Source organism: Leucopleurus acutus, assembly GCF_964270905.1.
Source record: "Leucopleurus acutus genome assembly, chromosome: 20".
NCBI classification, from domain to species: domain Eukaryota; kingdom Metazoa; phylum Chordata; class Mammalia; order Artiodactyla; family Delphinidae; genus Leucopleurus; species Leucopleurus acutus.
The window spans coordinates 27,870,537-27,892,376 of NC_139162.1; the positions used below are offsets into that span (position 1 = coordinate 27,870,537).

General features: G+C 52.9%; 1 protein-coding gene across 1 annotated transcript in view; it reads right to left on the bottom strand.

The window, feature by feature from the left end:
* The window catches only part of NLRC5 (NLR family CARD domain containing 5), a gene marked incomplete at its 3' end in the record, with an annotated part of 57,712 nt that overhangs the window by 20,147 nt on the left and 15,725 nt on the right, over positions 1-21,840 (bottom strand). The window contains exons 12-28 of the mRNA XM_082862548.1: positions 21,336-21,401; positions 20,755-20,838; positions 18,773-18,856; positions 17,724-17,813; positions 16,335-16,403; positions 15,665-15,730; positions 15,478-15,546; positions 14,671-14,754; positions 14,071-14,154; positions 12,557-12,646; positions 10,613-10,657; positions 9,580-9,669; positions 8,608-8,691; positions 6,233-6,316; positions 3,264-3,353; positions 3,013-3,075; positions 590-676 (exon numbers count right to left, since the gene is read on the bottom strand). Coding sequence (XP_082718674.1) covers positions 590-676; positions 3,013-3,075; positions 3,264-3,353; positions 6,233-6,316; positions 8,608-8,691; positions 9,580-9,669; positions 10,613-10,657; positions 12,557-12,646; positions 14,071-14,154; positions 14,671-14,754; positions 15,478-15,546; positions 15,665-15,730; positions 16,335-16,403; positions 17,724-17,813; positions 18,773-18,856; positions 20,755-20,838; positions 21,336-21,401 — 1,329 coding nt within the window. The remainder of the gene's footprint in view (positions 1-589; positions 677-3,012; positions 3,076-3,263; positions 3,354-6,232; positions 6,317-8,607; positions 8,692-9,579; positions 9,670-10,612; positions 10,658-12,556; positions 12,647-14,070; positions 14,155-14,670; positions 14,755-15,477; positions 15,547-15,664; positions 15,731-16,334; positions 16,404-17,723; positions 17,814-18,772; positions 18,857-20,754; positions 20,839-21,335; positions 21,402-21,840) is intronic.

Below are 21,840 nucleotides of genomic sequence, written 5' to 3' on the forward strand. Positions count from 1 at the left end.
ATAAAATGGGGATAACAGTACTTAGGGTTGTTGGAAGGATAAAAAGAATATGTAAAGCACTTAGGACAGTGGAGAAACTACTCAATAGGTATTAGCTTTGTTTCACCTACCCATGCGGGCTGCACTATTTGGGCACCCAAGACAGGCCACACTGATACCACTTCTCATCCATACGACAGCCCACAAATCCCCACCCTCCAGGGCCCTCCGCAGGCTGAGGCATTTGTTGCTCTTAACCACCTGCCAGGCCAACCAACGGATCCCTTCTTTCAGGCCCCACCAGCCAGCAGAGCTCCAGTGCCCTGATCAACATGAGGCCAAGGGGCTCCTGTGGCCCTTTGCGAAGGGCTCCCCAAATTAGATCAAGGGCATACCCTGAATTAGCTCCACCATGGTGGCAGTGGGGAATGGTAGGGATAAAATGGGGACAGAGAAACCACGTGGACGTGACTGAGTCCCAGGCATCCCATGCCCTGTTAGCTGGTCCTGAGAGGTGCTGAGTGCACACACACACGCATGCACACACACCCCGTCGGTGCCACCCAGGCACACGCTCCCGGGCTCCTCTCCCCCCTCCTGCCCGACTTACTCCAGCTGACTGAGGTCTTCACACTTGCCCAGCAACCAGCAGAGCGGCTCCACATGCTCCTGGCTGAGGCTGCAGCCTGTGAATCTGCTGCAGGAAGGGGTGCAAACCGGGGATGGGGCCACTCAGACCCTCTGCCCTGGCTAGTCCTGGGTGTGGCCTCTGAGTTTCAGCGGGGCCTCACCCAAGCTTGGATTCTCTGGAAACATCCAGCATCCACCACTCCCACCTCCCTCCACAGCAGATCCCACCAACATTCTCCCTCTGGGGAGGTGGTTCTCAAAGTGTGGTCCCCGACCACCCCCACCAGCATCCCTTGGGAACTCGGTGAGAGGCATGTTCTGGGAACGCAACCCAAATGCGCTGAATTAAAAGCTCTAGGAACAAGGCTCTCCAGACTGATTCTGATTCAAGGTGAACTACAGCTCTTGGCGGTCACTTTAATCGACAGACATGAGGGTGGAGTGGAGGAGACTAAGGGTGATGTCTGCTCCTGCAGAGGGTTATTGATGCTGGAATCAAAAGTAATAGTAAGTGTCTTTGAGAGGCCTGCACCGAGACTACACAATAAGGTAAATGAACAGCTTACGGCCAGCCAGCAACTTAAAAAAAAAATCTTAAAATGAGAAAGTGCCTAAAACCAGTATCTAAAATTTTTATCTGTTATTGTTACTCTCCTTCATGATTTTTTCCATGGTCCTAAATTCCCTATTACCCTACTGTTTACCTCATATTTTTTTTTTTTTAATTTTTTTTTTTTTTTTTTGCGGTACTCAGGCCTCTCACTGTTGTGGCCTCGCCCGCTGCGGAGCACAGGCTCCGGACGCGCAGGCTCAGCGGCCATGGCTCACGGGCCCAGCCGCTCCGCGGCATGTGGGATCCTCCCGGACCGGGGCACGAACCCGTGTCCCCTGCGTGGGCAGGCGGACTCCCAACCACTGCGCCACCAGAGAAGCCCTACTTCATATTTTGAAATCAGCTCATTCTTTTTATTTAATGCATTTATTGGAAAAGGAAACCCTGTATCACTCACTCCAATGGAAAACTGGGATTGCCTGCCCCAAACAGACCATAAGCATAAGGATACAGGAAACAGGAGCAAAATATCATCATTAAATTCGAGCCAGACACTGGCACCTGCTGAGAGCTCTCTCTTTATTTAAAAGGGAGCTTAGCAAATGTTAAGAGGTGTTGTAGACACACTAACACCTAACTGAGGCTTCCTCTTGGCCTTAATCAGAGAATTGAAAAGGGAGGAATTCAATGAAGCTGAAGTACTCTACCATCGGCCCAACCCCCTAAAAATCATCCCACCCTGGTCTTTGTCCTACATTTTGGAAATCACAGACTTGGAAACTATGAAGGTCTTCTAGAAGTCACGATAGTGTTGGGTTAAGACAGGAATTGGAAAGTCTACAGCCCAAGACCGCCTGCTTTATAAGACCTGCACACTAAGAATAGTCTTTCCATTTTCAAACAGTTGAGAAAAAAATCAAAAGGAGAGTAACATTTCATGACACACAAACATTACATGAAATTCATGTCTCAGTGTCCATAACTCCAGTTTTACTGGCACACAGACACACGCCTTCGTTTACATATTGTCTGTGTTGCTTTCAAGCTAAAACGGCAGGGTTGAATAGCTGTGATAGAGACCCTATGGCCTGGAAAACCCCAAATATTTACAATCTAACCCTTTACAGAAGAAGTTTGCCTGCCCCTGGGCCAGGAGCGCTATAAGACTCCCTGGATTCAAGTCCCAGCTGTACCCCTTCCTGCTGCATGACCACAGCTGTGAGGCTTATAGGACGTAATCTGCACGAGGCTCTTAGAATGGTGCCCTACAGATGCTCAGCAAACATCAGCTCTTTATTTATTGTTATTTCGCAGCTGAGGAGGCTGAGACGCAGAGAGAAGGGTCTGGTCCAAGGTCACTCGGTGAGCCAGTGGCATCAAATAGCTACCAGAAACGTCATCTCTGTACTTAGAGGTTATTCTCTGGCCCCATTATCCTGTGCAATGCTGGCTCCCCTGTCACCAAGGCAACCACAGAGCACTGGTCCAAGAGTCAGCGGTGTGGCGCAGGGGGACACTCATAACTGTGAGTGCCTCTCGTGCTTTACACATTGCCTCAATTCCTCTTTGCCAACGGCCTGAAATATAGCGTCTCCCTTCTCCAGCTGCGGGAGCTGAGGATTGGAGAGGTTTAGGAACTTGCCCAAGGTGCCAGGCCCTTGTGGGGTCGGTATTTAAAGCTTTTCCGCAGACCAGGCCCCTGAGCTCTAATCCTGTCTGCTGTGGACTCCATGTTTGCCCGTGACGGAGCCCAGCCCTCTCAGTCTGTCCTCTGCTCTGGACATCCAGGAGGCAAGTCTGCCCGTCCTCAACCCCCACGGGCTGCTCGGGCACGGTTCCAGGGGACTTACCCACAGCACCCGCCTTCCTGCTCCTCGCTAGACCTGAAGTGCAGGGTCGCGTGATGCAGGGACCTGGAGCAGACAGCACCTGGGTCAGCCACCCTTGACCACAGCCTCAGCATGCCCCCAGGGGGCAGGCCCCCCTCCTCCAGCAGCTGAGTCTCTGATTTGGGTCCCACTATCTCCATCCTAGCCCTTCACATCCAACAGGCTCCAGGCACCACCCTCCTAGGTTCTGGTTGTCCCAGGGCAATGCTCACCTGAGATCCACCTTCTGAACCCGCGGGCACAGGCTGAAGATGTCAGCCAGCAGGAGGGGGCTCCTTGGGGACAGTTCCATCTGGGTCAGCCTGAGTAGGAAAGGGGCGGGGCCCTAGGTGAGCAAGTTGGAACCAAGGGAGATCAGTGGGCAAGAAACCTGGACAGGCTGGAGGCGAATGAAAAGGATGGGGGCTGGTGGGTCAGCCAGGCATTAAGGAGGGAGACAGGAACTCAAGAGCGAGAAATAGGAGCCTGAGGTCAAGTGGACTGAGGTTTGAGTCCTAGTTCTGCTTACTGGCTGTGTGTCCTTGGATAAGTAGCTTAACCTCTCTGAACCTCAGTTTCCTTATCTGAAAAACAGAACTACTTATACACCTTCCTCTAGGGTGTCATGAGGACTGAATCATATCAAGCCTGTGCACTGCCAGCACGATACCCATGCTTATTGTTATTATTATATTGTTTTTATCCTAAGCACTCACAGGTGAGTCCTTGCTGACAAGGAGCGGGAAGCTTTAGGTCCTTAAGAGTTTCTCAAGCTCAGCATTACAGAGATAATTCTTTGGATCTGGAGGCTGTCCTGTAGGAAGTTTACCAGCATCCCAGACCTCTACTCACTAGATGCCAGCAGTAGCATGACCTCCCACCCACCTCTGCCATCACGATAACAAACATGTCTCCGTTGCCGAATGTGTCCTGAAGGGCAAAATCACCCTCCAGCTGTGAACCACTGCCTTAGAGAAAGTGAGATGCTTCCATCTTGCCCTTGGAGGCATCCTTGGGGTCTCCATTTCCCTCGCTCCATAAACCCTCCATCAGCTTGTCTTGTTAGTTACACCCCCAAGATCCACCCTGAATCTACCTACTTCCCTCTCTCCCCACCAATTCCCAGCCCCCATCATCTCTTACCCTGGCTGTACAACCCCCTCCCTGCTCTTGCTTCCACGCTTGTCCCGGTCCCTTCTCTACCCAGCAGCCAGACTAAGGTTTTGAAAAGACAAATCGTTCCTCTGCCTTGGGCAAAATCCCAAGCTCCTCGCCACAGCTACCAGGCCCTGTGTGACCCGGCCCAGATTCATTTCTCTACCTTCTCTCCTACAACTCTGCCGGCCACTGTGCTCTGGCCACACTGGCCTTTCTGACTGTTCCTCGAGCCCATTGAGTTCAATCCTGCTTCAGGGCCTCATGCATGCTGTCCCATCTCCTTGGAATGCTGTTCCCTGCTTTTCAAAAGGCTGGCTCCCTCTCTTCCTTCAGGTAGCACCCCAGCGTCCCTCCTCAGAGGCGTTCCCTGACCACCCCTGCCATTGTCTGAATCACCTCCACAATCACTCCTTACCACATTCTCTAGAAAAATACTTTATCACTCTCTGAATTCATCTGATTTGCTTTCACTTTGCTTGTTGACCAGCTCCCTCTATTACACGGTAAGCTCCAAGAAGATAAGGACCTCGTCTTTTTTTTTTCCTCTCTCAGCTGTGTCTCCAGCAGCCCAAGCAGTGCCTGGTCCACAGCAGTGCACAAACAGTATGGACTGAATAATACTGGGTTGGCCAAAAAGTTTGTTTGGGTTTTTCAGTAAGATACTATAGAAAAACTCGAATGAATTTTTTGACCAACCCAATACAAAGCTTAAGCACTGGTGACCGTCAGGCCGGCTACCTCATTCCAAAGACGGATGAGGAGCTGGGGGCTGATGCTGTGTGACTTGGGCATAGAGAAGTCCCTCTCTGGTCTGAGGTTTCCTATCTATTCATGTTAGCCCACAACTTCTGTGTCCAAAGGAACCCTTCCTGATCCGTCCTTTCCTGTCAGGGTGGGACCATAGTGGATTCTGTAGTTTGACATGGGCTCTGCCACACTTGCCCACCTCTGGGAAGTCACACATCTCCTCCCTCCCCTCCCAAAAGGACTCAGGGATAGGTGAGATCCTGGATGTGATGTCGGCTGTCTCAGGTGTCCCAGAGATCCTTAGCAGGAGTACTTATATTGCTGTTTTTAATGGTATGATTTAATTTCCTGTTGTATTCTTCCAAATCAGCTGTAGCTGCTCTTGCCCCGTTGGAAAAATATTTAAAGTAAATCCTTTTTTAAATTCTAACCAGTCTGAGCTGAAATTAGAAAATAGAGTTTTAAATACTTTGGGGATGCTGCTTAAATTCCCCTTTTACAGAATTAGATGGTGACCTTTAAAAACTGGTGAGTGGGGACTTCCCTGGTGGGGCAGTGGCTAAGAATCTGCCTGCCAATGCAGGCGACACGGGTTCGAGCCCTGGTCTGGGAAGAGCCCACATGCTGTGGAGCAACTAATCCCGTGCGCCACAACTACTGAGCCTGTGCTCTAGAGCCCGCGAGCCACGACTACTGAAGCCCATGTGCCTAGAGCCCGTGCTCCGCAACGAGAGAAGCCACCGCAGTGAGAAGCCCGTGCACCCCAATGAAGAGCAGTCCCCACTTGCCACAACTAGAGAAAGCCCGTGCTCAGCAATGAAGACCCAATGCAGCCAAAAAAAAAATACATATATATATATATATATATATATATATAAATTACCAAAAAAACCCAACTGGTGTGTGATATATACACGACCTACAACTATAGTCTCTTTATAGGAGTAGGTGACCTTTCTGTGGGTGGAGAGAAGAATGATGGCCCATTTGTCACAGGCCTTCCATTCTTCAAGGTGCTTTTAGAGTAACTATCTTGTTTGAATCCCAACCCTGGGGGAAGGGTTGAAGAATATTAGTCCCATTTGTCAGATAAGGAAACTGAGGCCTAGAGGGGTCAAATAACTCCTCCCTGAGGTTGACAAGGTATTAGGGAAGAGCTGGAAGCAGACTTGAGCTCCCAGTTGTGCCAGGTAAAATGATGAAGCAGCCCAAGAGAAGCGGGGAGGGTGCAGAAGGGGATGGCTTTGCGATGCAAGAGCCTCAGCCCTGCACAGTGAAATGGGGAAACCAGTCTTACTGCAGCAGGCTTAGCTCAGGGAGCCGGGGTAGGTGGTGCAGCAGGGTCTCCAGGCTCTGGTCACTCAGGACCTTGCAGGACAATCTGTGAAACAAAGCATCTGAATGAGGTGGGGAAATCTTGGGAAAAGCTAGATGGGTCCTAAGCCAGGATTGCCCAAAACATCCCCTCTGAACACTGGGGTCCTTGAGTTATCATTGAGGCTGGAGGAAAGGGAAGGTCATATATATGCTTGGAAAATGCTGGGTTAAGCCCCATTAGTTTTCTTTGCTGCAGGACTTCTCAGAGCCTTTAATCTGCCCTTGTGCATCGTGAATTTCTAAAGGGCTATAGTAGACATTTTTCCCCCAAAAGGCATGGACTAGTAGGATTATCATTTTGAGGGCCATGAAGACTGGTACCCTGGAGAACACACCTGTTAAGAAGAGAATGCCGCCTTAACCCAAAGTAGTGAACATAATGGTGGCAATTCAGGCACGTTAACAGGTCAGCAAAGGAGAGATGCAGGGTAGCTCGGGTCCCTGACTGCCCATCAAAACCAGACCAACCAGCTGATCACTTGTCTAGATAATTCATCAGAAGCCAGTCCACTTAGGAGAAACTCCTGATATCCATCCTTTGGTCTCTGCTCTGTCTGGAGGACTGGGTCAACCAGAGTCTCTAAGCACCTTGGGGTTTACATACAGCCCTCCCTGAGAGTCTAGAGGCACTTCCTGACCCCCAGAGGCGTTGGGACTGTATTTTCCTTCTGCCTTTCTCCCCTTTTGCTGCCCCTTCTCTCTGTCCCTGTTTCTTTGTCCCCTGCAGGCTGCCCTTTCCCCTCACTGGGGCTGCCAGGAGCCTGGCCCATCTCCATCGCATTACTGTCTGGCTGAAGGGGGACCCAGCTTCACCTTGCGGGGAACAGTAAAAGGGGCCACCTATGGTTCTGGAACTGGAAGCGAGGAGCCTCTGCCAGGGCCCAGGCTGTAGGCTCAGCACTACTCGCTCTGTCCCGGGATTGGGCCTGGGGCTCTGAGCACAGGCAGAGCAGAGGCGTTCACTGAGGGGTGGTCTGACCACAAACACCAGTGGCTTTCCACTGGATCCCAAATACACACAGTGCTACGGCCTCTGCTTGGGATCAATGTGGGGTTTACACACTGTTGTTTTTTTTTTTTTTAAGCAACAGAACCTTTACCTTTATTTTTGCATTTGGAATGCCAAAATGTACACATCATGTACCATGGTGATGAGTGGTATTAAAAACCAGGGGCAAGTGTGGGGGGAACTCTCTGCACTAGTTTTGCAACTTTTCTGAAAGCAAGCCTTAAACTATTCTAAAATAAATGGTTTATTTGCAAATTCATTGGTTCCACACATCCTGATATTCTAGGAAAGCCACAATGTTCTATTATGAGACAAAAGTTCGCTGCAAATCTTAAGATCCTGTATCCGTTAACATCAAAACCACCTTCCTCCATATCCATAAGTGTTTGAACATGGGGAGAGGTATGGAAGGACACACCCCAGTTGTCAACATGGATAATGAGCTTGTTGCAAGGACCAGAGGGCAATTGAGGCGGAAGCCAGAAAGCAAGAAAAAAAAAAAGAAAACTGTAGCAAAATGGAAAACCACATATGGGGCGATGTAAAGTGAAACTGCAGAACGCAGCTGGCCTGTGATTTCGAACAGGAAAAAACTTGTATATGCAAATGGAGAAGGTCACCAGGACAAATGACAACACTGAGTTGATGAGGGACGGGGTTATTTAGATGAGGGAGGTTTGTCTTGGGTTTCTTTAAGGTAATTATTGTAATAAAATTACAACGAGGATGAGGGAAGGAAAGTCTGACCGACCACTTTGCAGATGACAAAGCTGAGGCCTGAGGGGTTAAAGCCATTTGCCCAAAGTTACCCAGCTTGTTGGTGGCTGAGCCAGGACTCCTGATTCTAAGCCCAGTCTCTGGTCACAGACCCAGGCGTTCTGGGGTGAGCTGGTAACCCTGGCTGGGGGATGCCCTGAGGAGGGGCCTTCAGAATTGACAGGCTCCAGCCACAGAGGCAGTCCCAGCTGAGTGCCAGGGTGGGGCTCCAGGGGTGGAGGGGGGCAGACTGGGGCTCCCAGGTGCCCTGAGTTGAGCCGATGGGGAGATGAAGCCCTGGGCCCGGCACGGCCTCTCTCAGTGGGAGGGATGAGGTGTCTGAAGCTGGGGCCATTGGGAGGCAAGGAGCCTTCCACCAATGGGTTAGGGAACTCCCATGGCGTAGGGCTACGGGGTCTGGCAGGAAGGGACCAGGAGGGACTCATCTGGTCTCTAACCAGGACACCCCACCCCAGGTCACTGGGCAGGTGCCCACGTTGTGCCCCTGCGGCTGTGTCCTCCGTACTTACTTGACTTCCAGAGGCCCCGGGCACTTCTCCAGAGTCTCACAGAGGCGGGAGAGGCTCAAGGGTTCCAGCTGACATTCCCTGAGGCTGAAAAGGGGCAGCGGGCAGGGCGAGGGGGTCAGGGAGGGCTCAGGGTCCCTGTCCAACCCCAAGGGCTCTCCGCTTCTCCCAACAACTCTCCTCCCCAACCTGCAGGCCGCCAGCCCCTGCAGTGCCAACAGGGCACACTCTCCACCCCTTACAGCCCCCAGTCCCCCCACTCCGACAGAAACAGTCAAGGACCCTGAGCGCCCAGCTGCCCTCGTCCAGTCCCAAATCCTCCCCACTGCCCCTGCCTACATCCAGGCTATCTTCGTCACTCACCTGGGCCACTTGAACACCCCCTGGGTTCCCCCTCTTGCCTCCCTGCAATCCTCCACCCTGCCGGCGTCTTAGCTTTAACAAATACAAACCTGGCCAGCCTCTCCTGTGCTGAAAACTCTCTGCGGCTCCCCATCATCCTTAGGCTAAAAGCAAAACACCTTTCCCATGTCTCCACTCGCCTCCACTCTCCCTGTATAATAAGCTCTAGCCACACAGAAATGCTTCCCCAGAGCCAAGGCTTCACTCCCCTGGGCCTCTGCACGATCTGTCCCGCCTGCCTGGGATCCTGCCCACCCCGTCCCCGGAGAACCCTGTTCAGGCCCCAGCTAACGTGTCTCTCTTCTTAGGTGAGGAAATCAAGCCCCAGAGAGGGGAGGGGCCCAGCCAGGGTCTCACAGCCCCTCATGGCAGAGCTGGGAAGTCTTCAGAGAAAACAATGCAGAATCTTCTCCTCAGGGAACGCCGGAGCCAGCAGCCCCGTCACCAGCCCTCACACTTCTTCCCCCTTCTCTCAAACTCTCTTTCCCCTGTCTCCCAACCCCCAGGCTCTCCACTCCCTCACCCCTTACCCCATTGTGGTTACCCCTAAACAAGAAGTGGGTAAGATGGTACCAGAAGCTCCTGGAGATGCGGCGCTGACCGAACCCCGAGAACTGGGCTCCAGCTTGGAACTCTGGCAACGATCCAGCAGGCAACAGATCCCTAGGAGTGGGGAAGTCACTTTGAAAGGAAAGTTCAAAGCATCCACATCAGAAGGCTAGACTCATTAGTCGGGGCTGGAAGGGGCCCTCGGGACAGTCAAGCCCCTCCCTGTACGGATGGGGCAACTGAGGCCCAGGGAAGGGAAGCCAGAGTGAGGATGCCAGCAGCTTATACCTGTCCAGGTGGGCAGCACCTGAGCAGGTCGAGGGGAGCTAGGACAGAGCCCCCTCCTCTTTCTGACCACTGCTGTAGGTATCATCCACCTATCTGTGCCTCCATTCTTTTGGCTTCAAGAACCCAGAGAGTTCCCAGAAATGGAGACCCTAGCTCGGCAAGCAATACCACCCCGGCTTCAGGCAGCCCACCTGCTACAGCAGTGTTTTTCTCTAACACATTAGCTGGAAATGCACTCTGCCCAGCTGGCCCCGCTTCAGGAGCCCTGTGCTTTTGCCCAGGTGAAACCAGGGTGCCGGGCTCCACTAGGGGGCAGCCGGGAACACCTGCGGAGAACTAGTTTACCGCAAAGATGTGGAAACTTTTTCAGAGCACCAACGGTTCTTGGCTTCTCTAATGTGATACTCAGAGTGTGAAAGGGCAGGGATTCATATGAAGTCAGGACGCTGCAAAGTGCTGCAAAGGTCCTCAGTGGCAGAAACACAGCGGCTCCCCTCTACCCTCCCACACAACCGCTCTCCTAACACCTGCTCTGCTGCAGCATCACCCGTCAGCCCCTCCCTCCCATGTGCCCTCCTTCTTAGAAAAGATTGAAAGCAGCTGATTACTGCAAACTTACATGGGGGAGGGGTTACAGAAGTGATTAATTCCAGCCTGCCAGACCTGGGCTAACAGTCAGCATGGGTCTGGGGGTTGGGGGCACCTATAAGAAATGGGGACCAGAGACAGAGAGGGGAGGCCCCCCAACCTCAGAGCTTTCCCTCCTTACCTGTCTCTTCCATCACCCCTCAGGATGACGCGTTGGCTCTCAGAGCTGCAGGCAGAGAGGAGGTGGCAGCCTGAGAAAGGGCTAAGGGGCCCCGTCCCAGGCAGCAGCAAGAGACCAGACAGGCCGGGCCCAGCACGACCTGGATGCTGGCCTGTTTTCTCAGCAAATAGGACAATAAATATACATACAAAGCACACCACCGATATGGTTTCCTTTGATTCTCACAATAAAATTGTGAGGTAAGGAAGTGGTTTTTTTTTAACCTCTTTATTGGGGTATAATTGCTTTACAATGGTGTGTTAGTTTCTGCTGTATAACAAAGTGAATCAGCTATATGTATACATACATCCCCATCTCCCCTCCCTCTTGAACCTTCCTCCCACCCTCCCTACCCCACCCCTCTAGGTGGACACAAAGCACCGAGCTGATCTCCCTGTGCTACGTGGCTGCTTCCCACTAGCTAGCTATTTTACATTTGGTAGTGTGTATATGTCCATGCCACTCTCTCGCTTCGTCCCAGCTTACCCTTCCCGGGCCCTGTGTCCTCAAGTCCAATTCTCTACATCTGCGTCTTTATTCCTGTCCTGCCCCTAGGTACTTCAGAACCTTTTTTTTTTTTTTTTTTAAGATTCCATATATATATATATATGTTAGCATACGGTATTTTTCTCTTTCTGACTTACTTCACTCTGTATGACAGTCTCTAGGTCCATCCACCTCATTACAAATAACTGAATTTCGTTTCTTTTTATGGCTGAGTAATATTCCATTGTATATATGTGCCACATCTTCTTTATCCATTCACCTGTTGATGGACACTTAGGTTGCTTCCATGTCCTGGCTATTGTAAATAGAGCTGCAATGAACCTTGTGGTACATGACTCTTTTTGAATTATGGTTTCTCAGGGTATATGCCCAGTAGTGGGATTGCTGGGTTGTATGGTAGTTCTATTTGTAGTTTTTTAAGGAACCTCCATACTGTTCTCCATAGTGGCTGTATCAATTTACATTCCCACCAACAGTGCAAGAGGGTACCCTCTTCTCCACACCCTCTCCAGCACTTATTGTTTGTAGATTTTTTGATGATGGCCATTCTGACTGGTGTGAGGTGATACCTCATTGTAGTTTTGATTTGCATTTCTCTAATGATTAGTGATGTTGAACATCCTTTCACGCGTTTGTTGGCAATCTGTATATCTTCTTTGGAGAAATGTCTATTTAGGTCTTCTGCCCATTTTTGGATTGGGTTGTTTGGTTTTTTGATATTGAGCTGCATGAGCTGCTTATAAATTTTGGAGATAAATCCTTTGTCAGTTGCTTTGTTTGCAAATATTTTCTCCCATTCTGATCTGAGGGTTGTCTTTCCATCTTGTTTATGGTTTTAAGGAAGTATTCTTACCCCTGCTTCACAGATCAGGAAACTGAGCTATCAAGAGATGCAGTGACATGCTCAAAGCGGCACAGCAGGTGGGTGGTGAGCCTGTGTTTGAACGTGGTCTGTCTGCTACCGTAACACCCGTTCTTGGAAGCAGGGAGGGGAGGACTAGGTGGACTTCACCTGAAACCATGGCTGATCTGCTTTGCCTTGGCCAGGGCCACTTGGCTAGCTGCCTTCCCTTCTACACTCTCATCAGCTCCAGAGACCCCACAATTCAGGCGGGTCCCTAAGAACTCAAGCTCCCACCAGGGAGCTCCCAGTTTCCTTAAAAGTCTCCCAGGGCAATCCAGAGAGTAACTACAGAAGAGTCGATGGATTGTGCCCCGCGGTGAATCTGGAGAAATTTGAGTGTCCCTGGAGCTATATTTCACTCATTCATCTATTCATTCATTTCACAGACACTCATTGAATGTTCACTGGACCTGGTATCATACCAGGGCCCTGAGGATGCTATATCGTGAATGGGACAGATGAGGGGCAGAGTGGGGTCCCAGGGACACTCTCACCTGAAGTCCAAGTGCAAAAGCCACGGCAGAGTAGAGAAGCACTGGGTCAAACAGAACACAGCATCCAGGGACAGATCGTTCTCACTGAGGCTGGAGAATCAGAGGGATCATGCTGACAGAAGTCACTCAGGACTCAAAAACACCCTTTTTGGGGTCAGAGCACAGGGCAGGGGAGGGCTGTCCCTCCCTGTTCCAGACAATGGAACACACTGAACCCCGGATGGTCAGAGCACCTCTGCCAACTCCCCATTGCACAGATGGGGAAACTGAGGTCCAGAGAGCAGCAAGGTCTTGCCCAAGATTATGAGACATGTTGGTGACAGAGCTGAGATTGGAACTCCAATTTGCATAAAATGTGCCTGCAATGGCAGCAAGGCCTTCCCAACCCCCCCTGCCCCCCCCGCCCCCTGCAGGCCCCGAACAGGAACAGAAGCAACCTCCTCTGGTCCCAGCTTCCCAACGAAAGGTGGCCTGAGCAGGCAGTGCCCACAGGCCACAGCACTGGTTACAGCGAAAACCATAGCCACTGCCTCCAGAGTTTATGTGTTAACTGACTGGGAACCAGGGGCTCAGAGAAGGTGATGTAATTTGTCCAGGGACACTGAGAATCTGGGGTCTGTGACCAGGTTCCTGCGGCCAGGAAGCCTCTCCCTTGGGCCTAGAAGAGCCAGGGAGGAGGGGGGGGGGCATGTGAGCTAGGAGCACAGGGAGCTTTAAGGGCCTAGAAACTCTGGCTGGCTGCAGGCTAAGTCTGGGGGTTCACGGCCTCCTTCCAGGGCCTCCCTCCCATAGTGCACATCTCCCCCATCTCTGCCAGGTGCTCAGGGCTCTCAAATCTCCCCGGGCACCCTTCCTGGGTATCTCCTCTAGTCCAAACCCTCCCTGCCTACCTGGCCAGGGCCCCCCAGTCAAACGGCCCTCCTCCCCACCCCCCACCCCCCACCCCCACCCCCCACCCCCACCCCCACCCCCTCACTCCCCACCCCCACCCCACCCCCCACTCCCCACCCCCACCCCTCCCCCCACCCCTCCCCCCCACCCCCACCCCCCACCCCTCCACCCCCACCCCCCACCCCCCACCCCTCCACCCCCACCCCCCCACCCCCCCACCCCCCCACCCCAGGGCCAGAATGGCTGCCAGCTGTTATATTAATCAGGTAATACTTCCCAGCCCTGCCTGCCTGGGCCTCCCAGAGAGCCTGTGCAGAGACAGGGAGACAAGCTTGAGAAACGAAGGCTTAACTCAGCAGCTGGATCGCTGAGTCACAGAGACCAGTGTCTATTTTAGTGAGAAACGCAGTAGTAACTACCCTGTCCTGGGCACTGGCCACGTGTCGGGGACTGGCCCCGGTGGCTGACATGCATTGTCTGATGTAACCTTTATGATAACCTGAGGAGGGAGTGAGATGGGACACAGAATATCCCCCCACCCCGTCATCTCCTTCCCCCCCTCCCACACACATGCTCTCATCCAGAGATCAAACGTCAGAGGCTTTGCCCAGAGGGCTACTCACTTCAAGGACTGCAGAGCGCCCAGCCCTGGAAGCAGCTGAGCCAGCAGGGCCGCACCTTTGTCCCCGAGAGCATTGCCTGATAAGCTGGGAGGGGCACGCGGAGAGGACAGGTCAGCAGAGGGCGGGGGTGGAGACAGCAGGAGCTCGCCTCTCCACCCCAGTCACTCAGCTTCTCCCGAAACTGGGATACGGTCCTGGGCTGCCAGGCCGGATCTCAGCACATGGCACTGGATCAGCTGGGGTCTCCCAGCATGTGGATGTGGGATCTTAGTTCCCCAATCAGGGATTCAACCCGCGCCCCCTGCATTGGAAGCATGGAGGCTTAACCACTGGACCTCCAGGGAAGTCCCTCCTCTCGGGTTCTCATCCTCAGGTTTGTGACCCCTGAGGGGTTAGGCTTGGGCTTCAGAGAGTGTCAAATATGGGGGAACCTGTATTTTAGGGGGAAGAGCACAACTTTCACCAGGTTCTCTAAGGGGTTCCTGATTGCAGCGGGGAAAGAATAGATGACCCTAAATCTTAAAACACAGAACAAAACACAACACACTAACACCTACCCACTAATGGGCCCCACCACCCCGCCTTCCAGCAACCACTCACTCGAGGTGACAGAGGCAGCAACTTCCTCCCAGTGCTTTGCAGAGGTGCTCTAGGTGCTGGGCTTGCAAGGCGCAGTGTGTCAGCCTAGGGAGGGTAGGACCACAACCCTGCAGCGCCTGCCCAGCTCAACAGAGGCGAGCGGGGCTCCCCACCCCCAGATAACACAGGCAGAGAGGCTTGTGGAAAGGGGACTGGGATGCATCGGGCACCCGGACAGGCAAAGAGGGACCGACACACAGCACACGTGAGGTGTCACATGGGCAGAGAAGAGCCAGAGAGAGTCAGAGACACAGAGAGAGGCAGACCAAGATGGAGAGACACCGAGATAAGAGAGGGAGGGAAGGAGACAGACACAGAAAGAGACTGAGAGAAACTGAGTGCCAGAGGAGAACAGACAGACAGGGAGGGGTATTCAGATGGACAGAATCAGAGAGGAGGCTGGAAGAGTTGTGATGGGAGCCCTGTGGAGGTTGAGCTGAGTCCCCAGGCCTAGGCCCCAGGATCAGGAACGAAGGGGCCGCGTGCTCCCCATTTCCTCCGTCCACAGTTCCCACAACCCCTCAGCTACTGGAGGATGGGGGAGCTAAGGGGGGCGGGAACCGTGGGCAGGGAAGGTGACTGGGGGTCTGCCGTGTGAGCCCCTTCTGGGGTGGGCTGGGCAGGGGAGATGGGAGGCAGGAAAACCAGGACATGACAGCAGGTTGTGTCCTCCAGGGGGCACCTGGCACTGGGGACCCGGGACAGGCTCTGTGCCCAGGAAGGGGGGAGGCGGGAACCATGCTCGGGGCCCGCAGGCCATCACGGTACCTGATCCTTGGGGCGCACGGAAGCGGATCAGAGGGCATCTGGAACGTAAGGCTGCCAGGAAACGCAGCCCTGGAGGGACACACACCAAGGCCATGCTGAGCAGATACCTCATCCACTGCCTCAGACTCCAGCCTTAGACTCACTTCCCACCATTCCATCCCTATATGAGACCTGGGGACAGTCAGACCTTGGTTCCAACTGGGCTTCTCCGCTTCCTGGCTGTGTGACCTGGGACAAATCACTTAGCCTGGTACTGGGAGAACATAGGTGAATTGTCTTAGTTTGCTGCCTGGTGCATAGTAAGTGCTCAGTTAACCTTGGCTCTTAGGCTCATTAATCTCATCACCAGCAGTGCCTTCAAAAACGTCAGCCTCAGCTGCAAGCAAGCCTTCTAAAGCTCAGACCCTACAGAAGAGACTGTAGGTGCACAGAGGAGCAAAGAGCTGAGTCTCTGCTCAGGTGCTGGCCTGGGGCAATCCAGGAAGGCACCCTGGTGGAGGCAAACACCCTCTAAAGGGTCCTTGTGCCAAAGGGAGCCAGAAGCTCTGACCGGAATCAGAGCTACACGCCAGGCTATCCTCTGGGTTTAGGCTGAAGGGCCTCCGTCTCCCATGCGTAGCTCTCTGGCTACCCCACCCCTGCCCCAGTCTGCTGTCTGCATCTGGCATCCCAGGGCTCTCTTCAGGTACCACTTGGGAAATGGGGAGGCAGTTTGTCCTTTGAGCCTCCCCTTAGGGCTTCATCCCCAGCCAAGCCTGCTGGCTTCTTGCGCCTTTGTGAATTTGTCAAGGTCCCCCCGGCTGTTGAGTTACACTGTCCAGCGGTGGCGGTCAAGGAGGGGACGGTCCTGGCCCTACCTCTTCTGGGTCACCTTCTGCTCCTCCGGCTCTGGGGCAAACTTGAGGACCACAGTTCTGTGCAGCAGGCTGCAGACAGGAGGGGAGGGAGGAGGCAGCTGCTGGGGGGCCCAGCTGCTGCTACGTCTTATTTCTAGCCTGGCCTCCAGGGACCTCTAAAGTGTTTGCACAGTCACGTGATTTCTTCATTATAAATTCCTAGAAGTGAATGGAGTGTCATTTGGAATGCCCTAGGGGCCTTTACTGAATCATTGTATACAGTGAACCAAGGGCCCTAGTACCACCGCGTGGGTGAATCTGGTCTCTCTTTCCTCCTTTAAGGGGTGTTTAAAGCAGGAGAGCCCCTATGGGTGGGGACTGTGTTGACATTAATTGGCATCTGTCCTCAGCTGCCCAGACTGAATGCGGAGACTTACAGAAATAAGGTTGGGCCCTGTCTGAGGTCGGGTTCCCTTAGAAGCAGAGTCACTTGGTCGCTGTGTACATGATGTACTGAGAGTCTGATCTCAGGGACCGAGGGAAGCAGAACAGGGCAGGTCCTCAGCCTGATCCCCCAGGAAGCATGAATGCAACACAGAAGAGCCAAATCTGACTACCTGTTGGATCTGTTTCTTTTACTTTAACCTTTGCTTCCCGTTGCTTTTGTTCACTAAAAGGATACTGTCTGGACATAATGGCCTGCCTTGGAGAACCCTGCCCCTCTGCCTGAATGTTAAACCAAAGTGCCTTCGTTCAGGGAAGCATCCTGACCCCGCCTACCTGTGGCTGGCTGCAAGAAAGAAGAAATTAACACACCCCCTCCCCAAGGCTGGCCATTCCAGGGGATATTTGCAAAACTTATGGCCCTTTTACTTCCTCATCTCCTCCCCTTCTCTGTGCTATAAAAGAAACTGGCATCCAAACCCCAATAAGATGGTTTCTCGGAGACACTAGACTGCCATCTTCTTGGTCTGCCTCAACATCTCGTCTCTGATCCATTGGCCTGTCGAGCGGCGAGCAGAGTGAGCTTGGACTTGGTAACGTCAATAGCACTAAAAGTTTGTCTCACCGGAGGTAAGGGGGCCGGAGGGTTACACCTTTGCCTCTGTCACTGGCCACTCCTGGCTGGGAGGATAAGGGGGTGTGTAACCTCCCAGGCATCACTGGCTCGTAGCGGCCCAGGGCATTTCTCTGGAGGAGGTATAAGCTGTGCGCAGCCAACACCCACAGCAGCTGGGAACGGGTACCCAGCTGTAAAGGGGGTCTGGGCGGGGCACTAGCATCTTCTACAGGTCTCAAAGGCCTGGGGCCAGAAAGAATTCCAAGGACTTACGAGAGAACGACAGGAGAGCCCAAGAGCTCCACGCTAGAGGTGAGAGTGGGTGATGGTGGTCCACTGGGAGTCCCTACCTGACGTGTAACTCTGCCAGGGTCCGGCACATGCTCACTGCACTCAGCACACGGCACACCCCGGCCAGAGAAAGCCCATTGCTGCTGAGGCTGCGGAGAGGAGGAGGGAGATGGCCATTAGCAGGCGGCTGGAGTCCCCAGCGCCACACAGCTCCAGCCGCCTCCTCCTGGCTCAGCAGCTGGCTGGCTGTCACTCGTGGAATGTCCTGGGTCTTTAACCAGGGCATCTTAAAGGGTGAGCCATGAAGCATATGACCTCTTGCCCCACACAGAGAATAAGGTCCTCCAGCTGGAGCAGTAAGAGCTGACTCACTGTTTTTGCTTCTCTGATCCTCAGTTTTCTGGTCTGAAAAAAACTCACCATTTTAATCCCATTTTACCAATGGGGAACCTGAGGCCAAGAGATAGGAAGTTACCTCCCCAGGGTCACAAAGCTACTGAGTGACAGAGCCAGGGTCTAAATGCAAAGCCAAGACTCCAAACCACTGATACCCTAACCTCAACACTCCCCCACTCCCACTCCCACTTGACGCTAAGACCCCAACATATCCCCCCCACCCAATAGCACCCCTAGCCCACACCGTGCAACACCACAGCACACCCAATAGCCTACTACCCTTTCTTCTCATTCCACCACCACAACGACCCACCCCTTCACCCCACAACCATATCCCACCGTACCACTTCCCACTCCAACAGCCCAGCACCCATCCACCCAATACCCTAGCGCTGCCCCAGTGCAACTCCGCATCCCACCCCACCCCGGGGCCGTTGTCAGGACAAACTGGAATACAAGCTACTGATGTACGGTGAACACGTTCTACATGTTCAAGGGATTTTAATAACTGGAACAAAGTAGCTCATGCCAGAGGCATGCAAGGCATGCTTGAACCACTCCGCCTGCGCTGGAGGTGGGAGAGAAAGCAGAGCTGGCCGGTGAAGCAGCACTGTTTCTCGTGACTGGTGGGCACAGGGACCAGGGGTGGCGGGGACCAGCTGGGGCTCTCCTGGGCCCTCCCTGGTAGTCGACAGTGGGGTGGGCGACTCACTCCAGCTTCCTGGCGATGTGCAGCTGGGGTGCAGCCTCCGCCATCAGTTGACAGCCTTCATCTTCCAGCTGGTTCCCTGAGAGACTGAGACAGAGGGGTCTGATGTCCTGTGCTGCCCCTCCACCCTCAGCGTTCACACAGTCAAAGCATCCCTCCAACAAATGAGACTCAATTATAATGAACGTTGAAAGATTGTGTGCCACATGCCTGGCACCGTCCTAGATGCTCTTACAATTATTGGATATTTAATCCTCATAACAACCGTGTGAAGTAGGCACTATTGTTATCCTCATTTTACTGATGAGTTAACCGATGGTTAAAACACTTGCTCAACGTTGGGCCTGGGATTTGAACTCCGGCAGCCTGACTTCAAGGCCCCATCCTCAACTGTTTCTTTATGCTGCAACCTACATAATTACTTCTTGTGGTGAGCTCCACGCTTATCGGGAAATCTGATCTAGTCTGGGGACCAGGAAAGGCTTGCCTGATGTTTGAGCTACTTGCTAGAAAAACTAGGAGTTCAATAGGTAAGAGGTGGGAGAGAGATGGGGGAAGGGTGTTCCTGGCAGTAGGAACAGCACAGTCAAAGATCCCATGACATAGCACATTAGAGGACTTGAAAAAGAGCAGGTATGTCTGCATTAAAGATGGAGTGGGAGGGTGGGGTCAGATGGGGCTTGTGGGGTTGGGGGCATGGTTCTGGATCACACAGCATTTTAGGATTTGGGCTTATCCTGAGCACTGGGAAGGGGGCAGGCAGTAAAAGGCAGTTCACTGCCAGGTGGAGGTGGCCAGGATGGAAGCCGAGTGAGGAGGTATCCAAGTGAAAGATGAGAGTGGTCTGGACTAGGGAGGTGGATGAAGAGGATGGAGAAAAGAGAACTTTTTTTTTTTCTTTTTGCAGTGCTGCACGGCATGCAGGATCTTAGTCCCAGACCATGTGTGGTCTTAGTTCCCTGACCAGGGATCGAACCCATGCCCCCTCCAGTGGAAGCGCAGAGTCTTAACCACCGGACTGCCAGGGAAGTCCCCAAGAGAACGGTTTTGAGAACTCTATAGGGGGTAGGTCGACTCAGGATGGACTGGCTATAGGAGGAGGGCAAGGGAGCTGAGAGGTGTCTGGTCTGTGTAACCAGGTGGGAGATGGGCACACCTGCTGGTGAAAAAACTGGGGGAGGGACAGGCTTGGTGGTGGCGAGGTGGGTGGAAGTATGTGAGTTGGGTAAAAACCACCTTCTAATCCTGTCTTGGTTCTCCCAATGGGACAAGGTCAAGGCTCAAGCTTTGGTCACCAAGGCAACCCTCACCCCGTCCATCTTGCCCTAGGGTGGGGCCACTCAAAATACATGATGGCATTTCATCACCCCACCTTCATGCCCATTTGATTTCCTCGGATGACCATGGCAGGGGTCCCTTCCCAGTGACATGACAGGACCTCCACCAATCCCCAAACCCCACTCTCAAAGGCTCTGCTCAGGAGCTGGACATCATGGGAATTTCTCCAGCCCAAAAAGAGAAGGTCATCTCATGTTACTCTGGGAGGAAGATAGCGTGAGGGGACCCTGAGGGCTGTGGTCTGGAAGACAAGACTACACGTGATGAGGTTTCTGCTTCGCAGATCTCAGTGAGGATGAGGCCAGGAGCCAGACTGTCTGAGCCTGAACCCTGGCCTAGACTCTTCCTAGCCTTGTGACCTTGAGCAAATTTACCCTTCCGTGGCTTAATTTCCTCCACTATAAAATGCACATAGTAACAGTATTTCCATCATAGAGATACAAGGATTAAATGAGAGGATGTATGTGAAAGCACCTGGGACAGGACGGGTGCTAAATAATGGGAGCTGTTAGGATGATCTGATTCCCCCAAATTCTTAATGAAGCAGCATGCCCTTCCCCACACCGCCCACCCAAAGCTGAGGCCTTGCCTACGCTGCCCTGCCCTCCCTTTCTGTCTCCTGTCCCAGCGCTCCCCATCATACTCACTCCACTTCATCCAGGCGTGGACCTTCCCGGAGCTGGGCTATGAGCACTTCCACATCACGGACCCCGAGCTGACACTTCTGGAGCCTGCGGCGGGAGTAGGGCCGAGAGGCTCAAGGTAGGAAGCTACGCTATGCCTCCTGAAGCTCTGAGTGCGGCTACCAGGAAGGAGCTGCAGCAGCCAGGGGGTCGGCAGACCTGGGTCTAATCTTGGCCTTGTTTTTCAGTAGCTGGGTGACCTGCGATAAGGCACCTAACCTATCTGAGACTCAGTTTTCTCCTCTATCAAATGGGACGAATAATGTGTACTTTGCAGGGTTTTCAAAAGAATCACAATGAGGTAATGGATATAAAATACTACAGTGCCAAGCACAAAGCAAGGGCCATTTAAATTACAGCTATTATTGTTGTTATGACAAGTGTTCCTTGCTCAGGCAGGGATGGGTTACTCATGTCCTTTCCCCGCTCCACATCTGCTTCTCCCTTTATCCTCCCTGCCCCTGCCGTGCCTCCTCTGGGAAGGGACCCTCCCCCCATATCATATCCCTCCCCTCAAAGCAATGGATCCCATCCCACTGAGGTACCTGAGTGCCAGGCTTCTCCTCTGAGCCTCTTTCCTCTGGTTGGCATTGCCCCATAGGTCTGGGTCTCTGGCAAGAACAAATCCAACACTGGCCTGGGCTCAAGAGTCCAGGGCCTGAGGGACCAAACCTCTTCCCTTGGTTTCTAGGAACTGAAGACCCTAGAGCATGACCCACAGTGAATGAATAACAAAGATGGTTGCCTGAAGGTACTAAAGGTGCTACTCAGCAAAGCAGCAGGGGAAAAGGTTTAAGGTCAATTGGGACCTTTATTCAAATTCTGGCACTGCCATATATAGCTGTATGGCCTTGGGTAAGTCACTTCACCCATCTGAGCCCCAGTTTTCTCTTTTCTAAAGTGGGATGACAACATCCAACACATAGTGACCGAAGGACTGAATGAGACGATGTATGGTCAAGTGCCCAGCATAGGCAAGCTTAGCAAAGTGCAGGCTTAGTGAAAAGAAGCTGCTGTTGTCTAAGATGCCATAGTCTCCATTTGTAGATG